The 19,760-nt window shown below is 47.6% G+C and overlaps 1 protein-coding gene across 1 annotated transcript; it reads right to left on the minus strand.

Annotated features, from left to right (window-relative positions):
* Nucleotides 1-1,830: 1,830 nt before the first annotated feature.
* On the minus strand, nt 1,831-19,018 carry LOC126529850 (uncharacterized). Its single transcript, XM_050177317.3, has 4 exons — nt 18,782-19,018; nt 11,564-11,805; nt 4,993-5,334; nt 1,831-2,233 (listed from the first exon to the last, which is right to left on the minus strand). Exons 1-4 carry the CDS (start codon nt 18,911-18,913, stop codon nt 1,906-1,908), a joined length of 1,044 nt encoding a protein of 347 aa, XP_050033274.2. The 5' UTR covers nt 18,914-19,018; the 3' UTR covers nt 1,831-1,905.
* Between the last annotated feature and the right edge of the window lie 742 nt (nt 19,019-19,760).

Genomic DNA, 19,760 nt, shown 5'->3' on the forward strand with positions numbered 1-19,760 from the left:
TTTCTTTATTATGCGTGGTTTTGTTTTCGCTTTCGTGTTTGTAGCATCGGGGCGACGTTTTTTTCACGTGTACTTGTTTATCAGGGGACCGCGATTCACCGTTTCACAAATGTTATCGCTCAGCGCAGGGCGCGCCTGCATGTATTAGAAGTTTCTCCCGTGCGCACCAGGTCACATGCCATGTAGCAGCTGCATAGGTGTCGGTACAAGGTTATTTGGGATTCCGATGATGTATGTGGCTTCGACCCAATTTGGGTGATTCGTCAAGAAATTAATGAATTTTCTTGAGGAAGAAAATTAAGATTAAGGATTTTTATATAAATGTCAGAATGAAATACATGTAAAGCGTATCTGATTAGATCAAGCAGGCTAGGTGACTGTCACCACCCCGTTTCAAAGGAGGGGCCGTTAAATCTTCGTCAGCAGCAGCAGCAGCATGCGAGCGTGACACTCGCCATGCGATCTAACTTGCACGCTGCGTGGCGTTGATACGTGTCAACCTGACATTTCAGTGCCGCCGGTCTGTGACTTCTAAGCCTTAAGTGAGTCGTTGCAATGACTCCAGTGATGAAAAAAAAATGAGTGATGCAATGAAGTCGCAGGTTCACCCGAAAAGCGAAGCAGCGATTGCGATTACCAATTAGTAGATAACTATAAGATGTTAAGGATAGAAGTTTCATCGGCAGTATTAAGTTGTAAACATTGGCTTACTAATTAAATTAGTAATGATATATGTGTAAGCGCGACTAAACGAGGGCGTTGAAAGAAATAGACACACGGAGACAGCGCTGTCTTTGCGTGTCTACTTCTTTCTACGTCCTTGTTCAGTCGCGCTTAGACATTTTATTACGGCTTCAAACCAACTAACCCGCCAACTTCTTGTAACTAAATTACCAAGCACGGTGTCAAGCGTGCACAGGTAAACATGCACACCTCTCGCTCGACGAGCGCGGAAACTCGCTGTCAGAATTCTAGAACCAGGAATCGTGGCAGCAGCCGCGATCGAACTTACCTGCGTGCATCTCTCACTTCGACGTGAACGAAACGTCGAAAGCACGACGCATACGAAGCTACCGGCACTACTCTGCAAGCATTGCAGATTACTTTGAAGATGAGACCCGCGCTTTGAAGATGGGCGCGCACATTGGCCACGACGCAGATCGCTTTCAAGATACGGCGACCGCATGGCCGCGCCGTAAACAGCAGCCGCCGCTAAATGTATACAAGCTTCATTGTAAAAGAACAAAAGAACACCAGGTGTCGTGACATGTGGCAGCTGCATATTGCATGTAGCTGGACCTTGTTTCAAGCAGGCTATAGGTGACTATTTGTCACCGTCACGTATCGAATGTGATGCCAATAAATCATCATCATCATTGACATAACATTAACATTGTCGTAGCATACCACGGGTCTAGGGATGCGATATGAGCACCGCGTAGCCTCGATACCCGTGTTTACACTTTGGCACATTTTATGGCGCATCCTTGCAAGCTACGAACCGCTGCTGAAGAAGAAAGCGAATCGTAGAATCGCAGCACGCATGCGGCTACAACCAAACAACATCAGGCTCAGCAGACGGGTGTGCAGAGAGCATCACAAACCGTAGCTCACCGTCGACGCTAGACGGACAGTTCATATCGTTCTCGCTAAAGCGACGCTAACGGACTTCGCCGCCAAGACCCTCTAGCGCGTACTGCTAAAAATGGAGCTTCTATGGAGCCGATCCTCCAGCTTACGCTGTGACTTTCTTGTGTGTACCGCGCAGGCCTCTCACTTTTTTGAATGGCTGTACTCAATACGGGAACAGATCAGATCAAGGCAGTAAAATTGAGCGCCAGAGGTGTTTAATGCGAAACCTAACGTAATGCGTAGTCAAAACACACAAAGATCGACTTCCGGCAGTCAGCGCATAAAGTTCTTGCGCCAAGCCCAGCGGAATCGCGCTAACTGTGCGAGTGGCAGCACGAGGATAGTAACCCCGTAGGTGGTCACCACCACGTAGCCCCAGAGGTGCAGTGCCCGCATGGGTGTCCAGAGCACGGCGTAGTCGAAAGTAGCCTCCCCGCCCACCGGCTTATTGAAAAGGGCGATGCCGTAGCCCGTGTGGTACGCGACGCGGCTCGAACAGGGCGGCACCACCAGCTCGAGAAAGTCCTCCCGTGACAACAGGTAGCGCTCCAGCTGGCCCTGCTCGGCATTCACCATGCTCGCGAAATCGGTCGGGTTGCGCCTGCACGAGAAACAAGCACGCACCTTGGGAGGGGGGCTAGGGGAGCACTTGCCCCCCCCCCCCCCCCCTGTCACAAGCGGAGGGAGGCAAATGACAAATGACATACACTGCCCACTTTTGAAAGCGGCCACTGACATTTTCGGCTGGACGCTGAAAACTCCATTGAAACTACAGCTGAAGCTAAATTTTCTTTCTTAGTAGAGTGACCACATAAGTAATGCTTTCCTTTACTACGCACATCTCTGCTTTGGCAACAACGATTGCCTTTTGTGCCTTCTCGGGACGCCCTGTAGTGTACAACGCGCGGGATTCACCCTACACGCTTGCGCTGCGGGTAATGCCTGGCGCTGCGCAGTACCCGCCCTAACGAGCTGCCAGCATGAGCAACTTGCATCATGCCCAGTTTTTTGGGACTACTATATCCGTATTCTATAACACAATGAGATTGTTACATATAATTTGCTAGTGAGGGGGAAGTCCGGATAAAGTATTATAATCAGCCGCGCCCAACGACTGGTGTGCCTTACGGCATGATATCGTTGCATCATCAAAAGCAAGAATTATTTAATCTATGTGTGTTGCACCGTTGCAGTCTCAGTATCTTATCATCATGAGAAATCTAATAAAGCCTCTTACAGGTATAACTGTCCAATTTCGTAGTGTAATCACGACTTATCGTAAATATGCTCGTGAAAATGGCTTTATTTGAACTGGCGCAGCCATTTCAATACCAACACTGACTTGAATTTATCTAAAGAGATGTGTCACTTGTGACTGACGATTTCATTTTCAGGCTGTTTCTAAATAAGAGCTAAACTATTGCTTTTATCCCGTCAGGAGCAAATATAGGAGATATTTGGCATATTAAAAAAACGAGGGCCACTTTTGGTGATGTGAGGACCACTGATTTTTGGTGAGGGCCACTTTTTGGTGACTCAACAGTCTGGCTTTGTTAACGACTTAAATTTATCACTTGACGCGGGCTTTCAGGTCGACGCAGTATTTCTGGATTTTTCAAAGGCTTTTGATGGGGTCCCTCACCATACATTTCTACTGAAATTAGCACAGCTTAACATCCACCCTAATGTGCTCCCCTGGATTAAGTACTGTTTATCATCAAAAACTCAGTTCACTTCTGTTGAAAATTCTAACTCATCTTCTGCTCATGTGACATCTGGTGTACGCCAAGGAAGCGTACTCAGTCCTCTACTGTTTCTAATCTATATTAATGATTTGCCTGAATGTGGAAGGGCCACAGTTGGACTCTTTGCTGATGACTGCGTAATTTACCGTAACATTACCAATGACACTGACCGCTAATCCCTACAAATTGACCTCAATGCAGTAAGCACATAGTGCTCTTCCTGGTTAATGACCCTTCACGTTTCTAAAACAAAACATGTGTCTTTCATTCGTCGTACATCTCGTATTCGAGCCTTACATCCTTGATAGCCCCACTGCTGTAGAACTGACAACTTATAAGTACCTTGGGGTGCACCTACAGTGTGACTTAACATGGCATCACCATATCGACCTCACCCTTGCATCTGCTAACCGCTCACTTGGTCTTCTTCGACATATCCTCAAACATGCTCCTATCCACGTAAAAAAGCTTGCTCATGCTACTCTAATACGCCCTAAAATTGAATATGTCTCGTCTATTTGGGACCCCGATCAAGCCTACGTTATTTCTAACACCCGCCGTGGTTGCTCAGTGGCTATGGTGTTGGGCTGCTGAGCACGAGGTTGCGGGATCGAATCCCGGCCTCGGCAGCCACATTTCGATGGGGACGAAATGCGAAAACACCCGTGTACTTAGATTTAGGTGCACGTTACGGAACCCCAGGTGGTCGAAATTTCTGGAGTCCTCCACTACGGCGTGCCTCATAATCAGAAAGCGGTTTTGGCACGTAAAACCACATAATTTTTTTTTATTTCTAACATCGAATCCTAGCATTGACGTGCTGTTCGTTTTATTTTTTCAGACTACTCATTCTCTGCAAGCGTCTCAGAACTAAAAAAGCGTGCCCAACTGGATGACCTATCGTATCGCCGTAAACTTCCTCGTTTAACACTTTTCCGTAAGCTTTATCACCATCCATCTCTTAACGACGATTTCTTTCAGTCACCCCATGCCTTCTTTCAACGACGTGATCATTCTTTCAAAGTTAGACGCCTAAAGTGCCATTCATCCTCTCATGCCAACTCATTCATTCCTCGCACGATCATTCAGTGGAACAGTTTGCCATCGCACATCGCCACAGAAACTGGCACAAAAGAAATTCCAAGTTTTACAGCGCTGTGATGGAAATGTGTAATAATATTTTGTTCATTGTTCTTTTGTTCATCGATTCCTTTCGTATTATGCTTTACGTTTTCATTGCCGTTTTTTTGTTATTGTTCTATGTATTGTCGCTGTTTTTTCTAATATGTTCTAATATTAATGATTGTATCGTCCCCCCCCCCCCCCCATGTAATACTCTCCCCGCGAAGGCCTTTAGGGGTAACATGAATAAAAATAAATGAACATGTGCAATGCTATATCTTTCTTTCTTTGCGTACTTAATGCTAAAGCTGTGTAATCTAAGACGGCCAGCACATGACTTGGGCCAGATTCAAATTACGCTAAAACAAGCTGGGCTTGCTCGCTTTTAGTTTTGTAGGGCTACTGACTACGCTCTCAATTCAGCAGATTTTCTCCTTCGTGCGGGCAGTCGCAAGCTGTCTGCAAGACAGGTCTGGCAGCGCCGGCTCCGCACCTGGTGGTCCGAATGAGGGCAGAAGCCAGCTCGTGGGCCGAAAAGATGACGTCGGGGCTGGCCAGGGTCACGGTCCAGTTGAGCCGCACGTCAAGCAGCGGGATGACCGGCGCGTGCGACAGCATCACTCGCACCGAGCCCGGGCGCACGTCTCGCGCCGGCGCGTCCCGGGCCAGCTGCTCGAAGACCAGCGAGTCGACGGGGAACAGCTCGAAGCCGTCGGCCAGCAGGTGAGGCCTGGCGGCGCCGAACTCGCGGCGGAAGGCGCGCACCAGCGACACCGTGTGCGGGTCATCCGGCTCGGTGCCCAAGTCCCGCTCACCGGGCAGCACCACCGACACGCTGCAAGGACGCTCTGTTTTAGCGCGGCGCCTCGAATAGTGGGCTATTCCGTCACGTGCTGAGAGAATGGAATCCTCGAGCAGACCGTGGGTGTCGTGGCAGGTCAGCCGTGCAGATTTTGTTGAGCGCCTAATGGTAAACGTGGCAATGAGCTAGTCACATTTCGCAACAAATGAAATCCGAGGACACCTAAGCACTTTTTATGAGTTGTGAATGCGAAAGCATTAATGTCCAATTGAACGTCGCTGACCGGTCCTTCGCGTTATCAACTCCTGGCGGGCAAACAAGCGCGTTGGGACGATTAGCCAATTCACGCCTCCTAGGTAGCACAAGGCCGATGCACTTCGATCCATGACGTCATGCTACCTCACCCGACCAAGGTATGATTTCCCAAGTAAGCCGCGGTAATTTTGATGTCACTGCTTTCGTCACGCCCGGCTTGGAAATGGAAATTTCGCTCCAAGTAGCATGATTTCATAAAGCAGAGTGCACAGGCCTGTTATCTCGGAGGCGCTGGTTTAGCCCACCGGGCAAAAAAGTCGGCTTCTGATCGTGGGTTCGTAGGTTGGAAACTACCAGCAACGTTATACCTTTCGACATGCTTCTGTTTTTTTATACATTAATTTTTTTCTAGTGATTACCGAGGCAATGTTAAAGCGAAGGCGAGAGCGTGCGCGGAAAAGGAACGCGCTGATAACACAGGCTTGCGAGGGTGACGAGGCGTAGCGGCGATGCCCTCTGCCCTCCCGAAACACCAGGTGTTACCTTTCGCCAGCTCTGCTCCGTGGAGGCGCGCACGTGACGTGGCGTCACAGCCAATGGAAATTTAGGAGCCGTTTCGCTGCTACAGACGTCTGCTGTTTCGTTCAATGGGCCATTTGATGCTTTCGCATCAATAAACGTCATCTCCTCAAAATGTAGTTCGGTGCAGCGCTTGTTGTGTATCCTGTTCTGTGTGTGGTGTCTGCTCTTCGCGCCTTAAAAAAAATATCGCATCGTAAATGACTGCGAGGCTTTAAATATGAATTGGGGAATTGATTCCCGGAACTGCACAGTTGCTTATGACGGCCGCCGTAGTGAACGGCTTCGAATTCATTTGCGCCACCTGGTATTCTGTAACCCACACCTAAAGGCACCTGCGGTGACGTGGAGTAGAGACAAAACACCAGCTTTCTGTGCTCAAGGCCCGAGTGCCAGTAGGGCTATACTGGTCCAGATGCAAGCAAATTAGAAAGGCACACTAAGCTTCAGTAAGCCCCTTCCTTACTAGAAGAATAATTAGCTTTGCTGGTGCCGTATTTAGCCGATACCTTCCTCATGACATTTGCAATTAACCACGTGTCGCAGTGGTTGTGGAGCGCCTGATCAAGGCTGTGGCCAGACCTGCGAATGCCTCGTGCGAGCGCAAAGTGCCTTTTGCGTGTATTCGCGGACTTCTTTCAGGCTCGAAAAAACGCTTTCATGTAGCACGCATTGAGAAACAGAAAGCTGAATCGGGAGTTTTTCATATTGCGCTACAATTTTCTCATTTACACTTTTCCTTTAACTACAATATTTGAGAAGTTCATTAATTAATTATAACTAATTATGTAAGTAGGCGGAATGCAAAACATAATCTGAGTACCTCCAAGCGACGGAAAACAACATTACTTTGGTTCGGTCCAGCTACGTGGCATATGCATATTTTTAAAGTTTAGTGCATGATAGTTGAGACACCCTCTATTGTAAACGCAGCAGAATTCTATGTTGACCTGTAGAGTACCCAAAGCAGCCGCGCAACCTTCAGGCTCTGTCTATGACTAGCGATGAAATTAGAAATACTTTGCAAGACATGCCCCGGGAGAAAGCGGCGGAAAATGGATTAGCAGTATACTTAACATTTTATGCGCATGCCTTTTAAGAACACCAGAGGGTTGGAAGAATAACATTCAACTAATGTATAAAAAAGGAGACGTGAAAGATATGAAGAATTGTAGTGAAGGCCGATCAGCTCGCTTTCATTATTGTATAATATATTCACCAAGGTAATCTCCACTGGAATCAGGACAACACTTGACTTTAACCAACCAGAAGGTATTCTATGAGAGTCCACTTATTCGACATGTCAATTTCGTCTGCTGCTGAAGTGCTGATTGGCTGCGTGGTGCCTCGCTGCCACGGATGCGCAGCGCAGGCCAGCCAATAAGAACTTCAACAGCAGACGAAATGGAGATGTCCACTAGGTGGACTCTCACAGAATCCCTCCCCCGTTCTGAACAAAAAAAGCTCAACAAGTTAATGAGCGCACTAAAAGCGATGGAAGAAAAATGACCCGCCGTGGTTGCTCAGAGGCTATGGTGTTGCGCTGTTGAGCACGAGGTCGCGGGATCGAATCCCGGGCACGGTGGCCGCATTTCTATGGAGGCGAAATGAGAAATCACCCGTGTACTTAGATTTAGGCGCAAGTTAAAGAACCCCAGGTGGTCGAAGTTTCCGGAGTCCTCCACTACGGCGTGCCTCATAATCAGAAAGTGGTTTTGGCACGTAAAACCCCATTTTTTAAAGAAAATTTTTAGGCATAACGTAAAGGCACAGGAAGAGAGCGGTGTGGATCAGAAAGCATGTGGAGACTGCCGATATTCTAGTTGACATTAAGAGGAAAAAATGGAGCTGGGCAAGGCCATGTAATGCGTAGGTCGGATAACCAGTGGACCATTAGAGTTACAGAATGGGCGCCAAGCTGAAGGAAGCGCAGTCGAGAGAGAGAGCAAATAATAAAGGAAAGGTAGGGACGTTAACCAGGACTGAGCCCGGTTGGCTACCCTACACTGGGGAAAGGGAAAAGAGGGAAAGCGCAGTCGAGGATGGTAAAAAACTAGGTGGGGTGACAAAATTAGGAAATTTCAGGCGCAAGTTGGAATCAGCTAGCTGAAGACAGGGGTAATTGAACATCGCTGGGAGAGGCATTCGGTCCCACAGTGGTCACAAAAAGAAAGAAGGAAAAGAGGCTGATGATGATGGAAGCACAGAACGAGAGCTTTTTTTTTTAATCATTTCGCCACCACCACAGCCGCCATGGCCGCGAATCGAAACCGCGGCCTCGTGCTCATAATCACAGCAACACGCCCGCTGAGGCGCCGCGCCGGCTATAGGTTCTAATATAGATGTTTGCCTCTCTTTTCATTTCTCACCATCAAGGTGTCATAATACGTCATTAACTCAGTCCAATTTTGCACAGCGCACAAACTACCAAAAACAACAGAAAGAGGAGGGGACATACGCTGGTCAAACCGCCCAAATGTTATTTAGAATGACACGCGTAATTGTGAATCGTTATCCGGTGAGCGCATTTTACCGGCGAACGAACGTTGAAAGTTACCGCTCAGCGCAAGAGGCGCCTATAATTGGGTATCGCTAGTTTCCCGAATGTTATCGCTGGTTCTATCTGTTCGTCTGTTTTCGCCGAATCCAGTGCGACTATATTGCATGCGCCACCCGAGCAGCTGCAATGACGCTGGAATCACCGACGAATCAGGTATCAATAGTCGACGCGCTCGATCCGATCAGATGCTCGACGATGGCAGACTTCGCTCGCCGCTATCCTTGGGCTTCAGTGTTACTTGTGTTGTTGCGCACAAGTTCACGCAATAAAAAGTTAAAAGCATATCTCACAATGTTTTGACACTGCGTCGCTCTTCACCGTCACTACGACGTGGCAAGATTATGTAAACATTGAAAAGGAATTATGCGGATCACGCATATGATAGACGTCACGCATCCAGAACAATCAATATAAGCAATCGTTTGATAAAGGAAATTGATTTACCAACAAACTTGTCTTTATTCTCGATGGTGTTTTACACCACCGCCCATTTCACGTGTCTGCTCTACGCGGTGCTTCATAAAGACCAAGGTATTCGCAAACAAAGGCACGCAGCCGCAATCACGGCAATGGCTATGGCAATGTGCGAAGAAGCAGCTCCTTGATACACGTCATTTAAATAATTCATTTTGAACGTTCATGTAGTCTGTATCACTTCTAAATAAAATTTAGAAGACCAGCGCTTGTCCCGTCTTTTTGTTGTCTCTGATAGCTTGTGCGCTGTGCAACAACTGATAATAAATTTTCAACTCGCCCACTCTTTTATACTCCGTTGCAGACATGAGGTGCACCGCTGTGAAAGCTACGCAAGTAGTTCGGTTACGGACTACTTGGAAACTTTTCGCGCCGCGCGTTCCGTCCATGCGTTGGCACACGCCAACTGTGCTTGCTCGCGATAGTCCAACGTCTCATGGATAGCGCGAGGCCGGTGCACTTGCATTCGTGACGTCATGCCACCTTGCCTGACTGCCATAGAATCTAATGGGGACGCTCCCAAGTCAGCCACAGTGATTTTGACGTCACCGCTTTCGTCACGGCGGGCTTGGAAATGGAAATCTCGATCCAAGTAAATAAATTTAAAATTAAATTATGGGGTTTTACGTGCCAAAACACTTTCTGATTATGAGGCACGCCGTAGTGGAGGACTCCGGAAATTTCGACCACCTGGGGTTCTTTAACGTGCACCTAAATCTAAGTACACGGGTGTTTTCGCATTTCGCCCCCATCGAAATGCGGCCGCCGAGGCCGGGATTTGATCCCGCGACCTCGTGCTCAGCAGCCTAACACCATAGCCACTGAGCAACCACGGCGGGATCGGTCCAAGTAGCGTGATGTCATAAAGCAGAATGAACAGGCCTGCTATCTAGCAGGCGCTGGCTAACCTGCACGTAAGGCTGCCGCAACGGGCTGAAAATGAAAAACCCCCGAAAAGAACAACAACTAAACTCAAATTCATCTAAAACAACGAATTAGCAGCAGTACACCGCAGTTTATGTTTCTAAGGATAAAAAAAATTTTTTTTTCGAACGCTGAGCCTATATATAAAGGGAGGTTTCGCACAACAGCGGTGAGAAACATTAGAGGTGTGACTCGAAACTTCTGAATAATTAATCGAATGGTGTCTTATCCGATTCGGTCTTCAAATCGAACAGCGACTATTCGTAAGGGCAAATATATTGCGAATACATTTCGCATATTTTAAAACGTCAACTGCGCCTAAGTAAACGTAAAATTGGAGCAAAAGTACGGTAAATTTTCACCGTAGGCATAGTATAGGCATAAGACACCTAAGCACTGAATGCGACAGCATTTTGTTCACTGAATGCCGCTGAGCGGTGCTTCGAGTTTTACGCGGCGAACAATGTTTTCGAGTTTTGCTGCAGGGTACGTCATCGAGTCATGCAGATCCGCTGCTGTTTCACTGCATCGGATTGAAGCATGTGCCCTTGGACTTTCTGTGCTGAACGCTCAGTGCGTTGCTCGGGGCTCGTCGCCACCGCTCCGGGTTTTGGAGCCAACAGACGCTCGCGTTCTGATAACGATAGTAATCTAAAGGAAATGACGCTTGATTCTGCAACCCCTGAGGGAGCAATGCGAAGCGCAATCAGGGGAGGAGGAGTGGGTAACGAAAGAGGATAGAGAAAGTGGGAGGGTGAGGCCTCACTATGTGCGACAGGTGGCAGTCCTCGGCAAAGGAGTCGCGTTCTCAGCCCTGCTTCGCTGCATATCGACAATGTTCTCTGTGGCTCTCCCTATCTGCTCCGTCGAGGCACGCTCGTGATGTGGCCGCGCAGCCAATGGGAATTTAGGCCCCGTTTCGCTGCTACAGATGCCGCCGGCTATCTCGTACAATGGGCCATCTGACGATTTTGCATCAAAAACAGGAGAACTTGCGTAGTGCAGCAGGCTGTGTCACTTAGGTAGCCATGCCTTACAGGCTGTACAGCGATCATTCGCACTCTCCGAAGAGCCCTGTGGATGCGAAGAAATTGCTTGTTTGCTCATAATGCTCCATTTATGCTTTTAATAAACAGCGCTTCATAAAGTATTGTGCAATGACGGAAAATTGCCAACCTTAAAGATACTGGGCTGTGAACTTCGTGTTAATTGTGATAACGGCTATTCATTATTCTAAAACTATTCCAAAGGTATTCGATATTCCATTCGATTCGCTTCAGGAACTATTCGATTGCTACCTGATTCGGTCTTAAAATCACTATTCGCACGTCCCTAAATAAGATGGAACTCTTCCAAAGTGCGAACGCAGCCACTGCGAGAGAGCCTCTCCAACCTAGCCGGCGTTGCAGTTGATGTCTGAAACGAAGTACACAATTCGCCCAGTGCGTGCCGGTCGGCGTCGCCGCTCACGTGGACTCGTTGAGCGGCCCGAAGAGATCCCAGAAGCGCTGCCTGAGCTCCTCCGTCTCGTTGGGCAGCGCCGGCGGCTCGGCGAACAGATCGCCCAGGAAGGCGACCGCGTGCGGCTGCACGTGCTCCAGCGCGGCTCGGAAGGTGCGCCGCACGAACCGCTCGTCGTCCCACGCCGACAGCGACTCGAACGCGCCCGGCGAGCGGGACAGCCGCGAGTCCGCCACCAGCAGCAGCCGCAACTGCACGCAGCCGCCGTGAGGGCCTGGAAACTCTGCGAGTCTCGCCGGTCGGCCGCAAATGTTGCAGTGCCACAACGTCGAGGGTAGGGAAATACTGACTCACATCTTCATGACTTTCCTCTGCCTTGTCTTTGTCTTCGTTCTTATGTATCCGCTAATTTTTACGTTACTTCGAGTTCTATCCACTCTTGCTGTAGTCCTAATGTAATTCTACAGTATACATAAATAAATAAATAAATAAATAAATACAACAAATTTCAATCGAGACAGGCATTCTGCATGCTGAGAAATTAGGTGCTCTCCAGGGATAAAGCTTCCCTTTAAACCAATACTTTTGCACTGCAATGGTGACAATTGGGCCAGTTGGGGATTAAACGTTTTAGTGTGTAAAGCCTCGCACAGTACGCACGACAAAAAAAATAGAGCTGCTTGTTCGTCTGTTCTCTGTGCCGTGCGCACTGGTGCACTGCTTCCCACTTGCGGCGTCGCTGTCCGGCCGTTGCTCTATAGCTCTGTGATAGCAGTCGCCTTTGTGCCGCCGATGTCATCAATTAAAGGCTGAACAAGAAAAAAAGCCCCTCAGCCCTTCCTCAACCTGTAGGCTGTTTCACATGGCGCGATTGGTTCGAAAGAAATCGTTCTGCCGCGCACGTCGCGGAGCGATTTTCACTGTCAGCTTTCACATGCGTCTGCGGCAGCGCGATTTACGTCGCGGCGATGCGCAAGGTTGCCCCGTGCTCACGAAGCACCCATGCCTGCATCGTTAAAACATGGAAACTAATCAAATATTCGAATTTTCCTATTATTATTCGATAATTGAATAAGTACACCATTTTTTAACGTTTAAAAGCGTTGAGACTTTACGACAGCTTGCAGATGCGGTGACCGAGACGCTGCACAACACCGCAAGAACGAGCGTGCGGATTGTGCGGCGTCGGTGGGGTGGTTCCGTTTAGTACACTGTAGTTTCGTTGTTACTATGGGAGCGACAACTTTTTTTCCTGGATGAGTATTTGCCACCACCACGCGGTAAAACAGGAAAGCGCCTATTTTGACGGCGCTTTGTTTCGTCACACATTGCCCCTCCCACATGGCGCCGATCGTTGCGACTCAGCGACGGCGCGACCAACTTGTTGGAATCCAGTCGCGGAGAGTCAACGACGTCGCGGCGGTCGCTGAGCAACGAAATTCGCTCTGTCGCTGAATGAAAATCGCGCCATGTGAAACAGTCTTGTCGCGTAACTACGGAAAACTGACGCTGCAACTTCACAAAAGAATCGACGTATAGCGTCATCGCTAAGAGCAGTATCTATCTGTCTGCCTATCTATTTATTTATTTATTTATTTATTTATTTATTTAAAACACTTTCAAATCTCGAAAGCGTTAAAAAGAGGAGTGTTAAAGAAAACACACATATGCGCTCAAGTTAACAAAAAGCATGGTGTACAGCAAATTCGAAATTCTTACAATCTGGGATGCGAGCGGTGGCACCAAGAAGGTGGTTTCATCCGAAGCTTTCTTGTGGATGAAAGATGTGTTAAACAAGCTCGTATGGCAAGCAGGCACTTGTACCCGTACCTTACCTTGATTAACTGTAGGTAGGCGGAGAAAAATGGTCTGCTTCAAAAGATGTTATAAAGATAAATTTTATGAAACAGGCCGAGGCGCGCACACTTACGAAGTATTAAAAGATCGAGAAGGTCTGAACTAGTCTTCATTGAAATATGGTTGAGCTACATCAATATCATTAACAGAAGCAGGCAAATTCAAGTCTACTGTGCGACGAAGCCTACTTCCAGTGACTTCTGTTTTTTTTTTCTTCATTTTTTTCCTGTGTCAGCTGAGTTCATTCTATGCTGTCAAATTTCCTGAACGCATCACATCACCTGACCCCATGAGTCCATCACATTTCGTTTCCCGCCACTACGAACACGTTGTATAACCTACCACCGCTTGCTTGCTCTAAGCACCTCAGCTTCTTGGTCTCTAGTAGAATATAAGCTACGCCTACATTTTGCTCGCTAATCCGTGCCTGTTTCTTGCTGTCCTCTAAATAATGCACCACACCGCAAAATTGGAGCGGGCCTTTTGGTTCGCTAGAATACTGTATAATAATTAGGGATATTACAGCTAATTAAGAATGCTGCAACGGACATAAACCTTTAACAGATAAAGACAAACTCAACTAAGAAATGTTTCATCACAGTAGAAAGCCCACAGATATACATGAGCCACATGGAGTACATGCACCCGCCTATTAGCTTTTGCTACTGTAGCCCTATTTTCCTCTCGTGATCAGGGTTGCATGTGAGTGTATGTGACCTAGATAAAAGCCCTTGATAAATACATCAATATCCTAAATTAACCTAGATATACCCAGATAAATAGCCCATCAAGTAAGTCCTACTTGGAAAATTATTTGTAAGCGACTTGCGATGAGAAAGAAGTCGGGCGAAGGCGGTGGGAAGAATAAAAACACACGAAATACAAAACATAAAAGAGGAAGTAGCTAAATTTACGGTTCTCCGATTCGAATGGTTTCAGCCCATTGCGTATGCTTTCTGCATTGTGCGAAGCTGTGCAAGTTTTAACGCTGTAACGTTAAGGGTCCGTCTCGCAGAAAATCCGGTGTCGGCGGCGTTGTCCGTTAGAGAAAAATCATCCCGAACCACGCATCTCGAAACACGCAGGCCCTTCGGCGTGGCACAGAGGCGTTACCGAACGACCTGTATTTCTCAAATTAAGATGCGCCGGAAAATTCGTAAAGTACGACTTGCACCCAACCTACAGACATGATAGCGTCGAAATGTAATTTGAATGTACGAGAAAGGATAATTCTGTTGCGCTGAAAAACTCGGACGCAGACCCCTTTTCCTGCTGCCGTTTGGGGTATAGCGGCCGTGGACGCTATAGGTGTGTATACCAGGAGACCTAGTGAGTGGGTCGTTGTCTTTAGCTTAATGAAGTGTGTTCGAGGTTAGTAATTATGAATATCCTAATTATGAATGAGGTAATTATGCGAAATTATTGGCGAACGGGGCCCGGTAACGCTATTGCGTCCCACTCTCAAAGGCCAAGCTTAAGCGTGCTCCAAGTTTTTAACCCGCCCAATACATTGATTAGCTGCCGCTGCCACTGCTTCGAAATTGAAGTGAAAAAAAAATTTAGTTTATTTGAGATGCTTCAGGGCCAATTGCGTCTAAGCGTGTACGCGTGGTGGTTTTACGCCAGTGCGAGGCAGTAACGTCAATGGCGGCCACGTAGCAAAGCTGCCGTAGCGGTACAGCTTTGATTATCTACTGAAGACGGTCACATTCGCGTACACAGCACGATAAGATGTTACTGAGAGTGTTACTGGAGCTTTAAAACGAGATAAAGTTGTTGCACGTGTTTTACATGTGTGTCTAAAAATGGCACATTCATTTATTCCATAAACATGCCAGGTAGACGGAAATAGAACTCTCTCGACTAGGCTGGCAATGTACACAGCCGTCGTCTATGTGCAGCGCCTGCATTGTTAGCTGCTGAAAAGCGGCTTATAATGCACGACATTCTGATTCACAAATTCGTGCCAGTTAGCGCTCATCTGTTTTTCGTGAACAGCCAATAAATCACGACACCGTACCTGCCTTAATATACTTGTGTTAGATATCTCTAAAGCATGTACAGACCCGTTAATATACAACTGCGTAGTATTCAAAGGTTCCAGTTGCAAAACTTAGCGAAAGCTAAGCTTTGCAACCGTATACCAGGTGTTACATACAAACTCGCCCAACGCGTGGACGGTAACCAAACGAGCACTTACGAACTTGAACATTCTGCATATCTAACGCACAGTTTAGAATTACGTGAAGCGAAGCTGTCGTAAAGCGTTAACGCTTTACTAACGTTGATGCGTTCAATATTGTCTACATTCGTCCTATGCAACGTGTAATCTCATGGGATGTTTATGTTTATGCACCACAAAGGTGCCACTTTATTGCCGTGCCATATTTAAGCTTATGCACTGCATCGCTCACAAGCTACACCAATATATAAACTCCAAATCAGATGGATGCACAATGTAAGACGTATATGCAGCCGTGTTACAAGGACGAAGGCAATATATGATGCTTGTCAAAGAATGGTGATGGCATTCGTATGCACAGAAAAGTAAGACACGTATCAAGTGACATTTAGGTCATTCACTACCTTTTGTGTCACAGTGGGGCATACCCCTTCTGAAGGATCGGTCAACTACGGGCGCACCCCCAGAGGCACATACAGAATGTGAAAATAAAATGAAATTCACTCAGGAACTCCTCTGGGAGTTGTCTAAGTACGCGTAGGCGTTCTGCCAGTTGCTCATCACCACGCAGCCCGGTATCGTTATCAATGTTATGGATGGATGGAATAACTTTAATGAAAGGTCCTGCGAGCTACGGGGCGCAAGGCCCCATAGAGCGGGCTACTCCCACGTTGGGACCGAGAGTTGTAACTCCCTGGCCGCATCGTGGGCTCGCTGGACGGCCCAGAGCTGCTCCGCCAGGTCCGTGCTGCGTAATGCTTCTTGTAGCCTGGCGGAGTCTCGATTCTTGTTTGCGTCGGTCCGACTACACGGCCAGAGCAAGTGATATACGTCTAGTGTGCTATGGCAATTTTCGCACTATGATGTTGTGTATAGGTCAGGGATGTAGTGATGTAGTCGCTTCTGCGGGGGGTACGTGTTTGTTTGAAGCCTTCTGAACGTGAGGGCTTGAGCCCTGGTGAGCTTATTGCGAGGTGTCGTGTATATTCTGCGGTCTAGATAAAAGTGTCTTGCGATCTCGTTATACGTAGAGTGAGGGTCCCGATTCTCACTGGGATGGTCACGACCAGAATAGGCGGGGCGCGGAGGGTTAGGTCTCGCGCGCTCCTGTCAGCCATCTCATTGAGATTGACAGGGGCATCCTCGATCTCTCCGAGGTGTGCCGGGAACCAGCAGATGGTATGATGCTGCAGCGGTGCCGATCTATTGAATACTTGTAGTGCTTGGCTTATGAAACTGGATCCGACCAGTATGAACGACAGCACTGCGGCGACACCAACTGCTGCGGACGGCGGCGCACGGTGAATTAATCACGCAAGCAAACTGCTGCAAATAGCGGCGCAAGGTGCGCTGACGACGTTCCGATCCTTATAAGCCGTTATTGCTCTTTAGTGGCTTATCCATCCACGTCGAAACATTATAAGCCATGATCACCCGTACTCCGGCGGCAGCTGTGCGTTGTGTTCTCACCGCTTAGGCGCCTGCGTACGTCGGGGCCGCGCGGGTCCTATCAGGAAAGCGATCTGCGATGGGGACCCAGTGCGCCGAGTGCTGATAGCTTCGTGTGTGCTCTGTTCTCGCCGTTCGCGTTGAAGCGAGACGCGTGCGCCCAGTCTTGAAAGCGATCTTGCCTTATGTGATGTACGGGCCGTTTTCCTCCTTATGTATGCAGGTATTATGTATTTTTCCGTTACGCAAAACAGAGGTGCGCATATACTAGGTCAGCATACAATGCACAAGCATGTATTGTATTGTAGCAGACAGCACAATTCTAACCATTGAGCTAAATCAACCCATTCGCTGGTACTTTATTCGGTGCACGTATAAACTTCGTATATATCGCAAAATATATTCGCCGAGATACCGACCGACCCAGCAGCAACCAGGCAGCCACGCTAATCCCGCGAAAGTAGAAAAGAAAGCTTCGCTTTAAGATGGTTCAACTTTTGCAACGTGTTTTGGAACATATCGTTAACACTCTTGGTCGGCCAATCAAGAGGTGCGCTTGAAGGCCAATATTTGTTGGAGGGAGAATATTTAGGTAGCGTTTGTTGCTTCACTGGGTAATTCTTTTAGGGAACGGAGTTTACCTCTCGCACATCTGTAGCGATGGTTACGTCTGAAGCTCGTTTTTTGGCAGCACAAAATTTTTTTAAAGCCGCATGTAGCAGATAGCACATTTCTAACCCTTGAGCTAATTTACTCGATGAAGCGACCATTCTAGTAGAAATAATAATGCTCCACTGAGTGATTAACAAAATTGTACGAATTAACATAATAATTAATTACTTTCCGGTACATATTTCAATCTACGAATAGCAAGCTAGTGAGTTTGCAAGGCATATCGATTTCCAAGGATGGCCCAGTTTTCCAGATGTGCTCCGTCAATGTTGAGGTAAAAATGCATTGTTGTTTACCTTCTTTAAGAAAAGCAAAAGCAACTAGAACACCGTTACATTTCGTCAGACACTTTGAAAATTATTGTCTAGTCCTGAGCATTCGTTCCAAGTGAATATGTCTTACCTACTCACTAGCTACAATTAGAAGAGGGAAATGTGTGCCTTAATATAATTAATTTCAAAAATAATTGGCGTAATTATGTTAGCTTCTCAATTAATCATTTTGATTGCTCGTAAAGTAACGACCGCCTCATCGAGTAACTTAGCTCAGTGATTGGAATTGTGCTATCGGCGACGGGCATTGTGCTTTTTTTTTTTTTGTGGAACTAAAATAGAAAAGCCCTTGGTATGATTACACGAGCAGCAGAACCCAGCAGCCTCGGTCAGCAAAGGTTTGCCCCGCAGCGATTTGTTTATCTGCGCCTATTGGGGCACCCACCTTCGAGAAAGAGACCGTATACCCAAGACGTCGCGAGATCTGGCGGAAGCGAGTATACGCACGACGCGACTGTGCCGTCACGCGGCATTTGCAGAAAACTCTGAAAGTACCTTGTTTTGTTTGGTTAGGTTAGGTTAGGTCAGGTTATGTTAGGTTGCCCACCACGCTACAGCCACCGCCAAAGCAAAGCTAGGCAAAGCGTCGAACTGTGTCCGAACGAGCTAGGGTGGCGCAGTCGCGTCGAGCGTGTTAGTGCGTGTACTCGCTTCCACGAGCCCCCACGACGTCGTGCGTACACGGTCGGTCTTTTCGCGAGGCAAGAAAGCGATAGCGGCGAGTGGTCGTCGTACCTGGTTCGGTTTGTGGAAAATCTCGGGCCAGTTCTGCCAGGGGGTGTACACGTACACGGCGTAGTCGAAAATGAACGCGTACGCCAGCAAGGCACCCAGTGAGGCTCGCAGGCGCCCCTTGGTCAGCGGCATCTTTTCCCGGCGATCCCGATCATCCGCCTCGCTGGCAACGAGCAAACCCTGCGCGTGGCACCAGACCTCTTCTCCTTCGGCGAAGAAGGTCGCAATGATGATGAATGCGCGCTCATCCTTTTTGCGAAGAAAGCGGAAATTATATCGCCATTTGATGTCCCAACCAATGCAGCAATCTATACCACACTTGAGGCGCGCTCGATATGCATAATCGGGACAAGCCGGTGACCGAAGCTTCCTTACAAAATTTTGATAGGTGAGATATATGTATAATTTACTTACGAAAAATCATGACCCATTCCACTCTGTGACCAGCGAAGCTGTTTAGCACACGACACAGCGGTTACACAATTTTGAACAAAGGTACGAACACATTTATTTCCTAATCGGTGGTCATCGTGACAACAGAACGCAGGCACATTCTCGTATCTTCCCTGTTATTAAATGCGTAAGGATTTCTAAGCCTACCCAACGACAAATTTGTGCGACACCAATGAATGGCTCACGGCAAACAAAAAAATATATATCATCTGCCTTTTATTGCCTGAACACATGTGTAAAGTCTTCCCGACTCTTGGCCAATCCCCGTGAATGGGTATGCGCCAAACACATCAAGGTCATCATCATCATCGTCATCATTATCTACCTATGGGTATACTGGTCTTGAAAATGGTGCCTATTGATAACTAATCTACTGAAAATGCATATCCAAGTGATGAGACGTATAACCTTTTCCACACAGTGAAGCGATTTTGCATCAAATTCGAGCGCTGAGTATTTGCGCGCGCAGGTTTGTTGAGGGACAGGAAAAATCCACGGAACCCTAGCCATAAGCAGCGTCGCTGTA

Source organism: Dermacentor andersoni, chromosome 5 (genome assembly GCF_023375885.2).
Source record: "Dermacentor andersoni chromosome 5, qqDerAnde1_hic_scaffold, whole genome shotgun sequence".
Taxonomy (NCBI): domain Eukaryota; kingdom Metazoa; phylum Arthropoda; class Arachnida; order Ixodida; family Ixodidae; genus Dermacentor; species Dermacentor andersoni.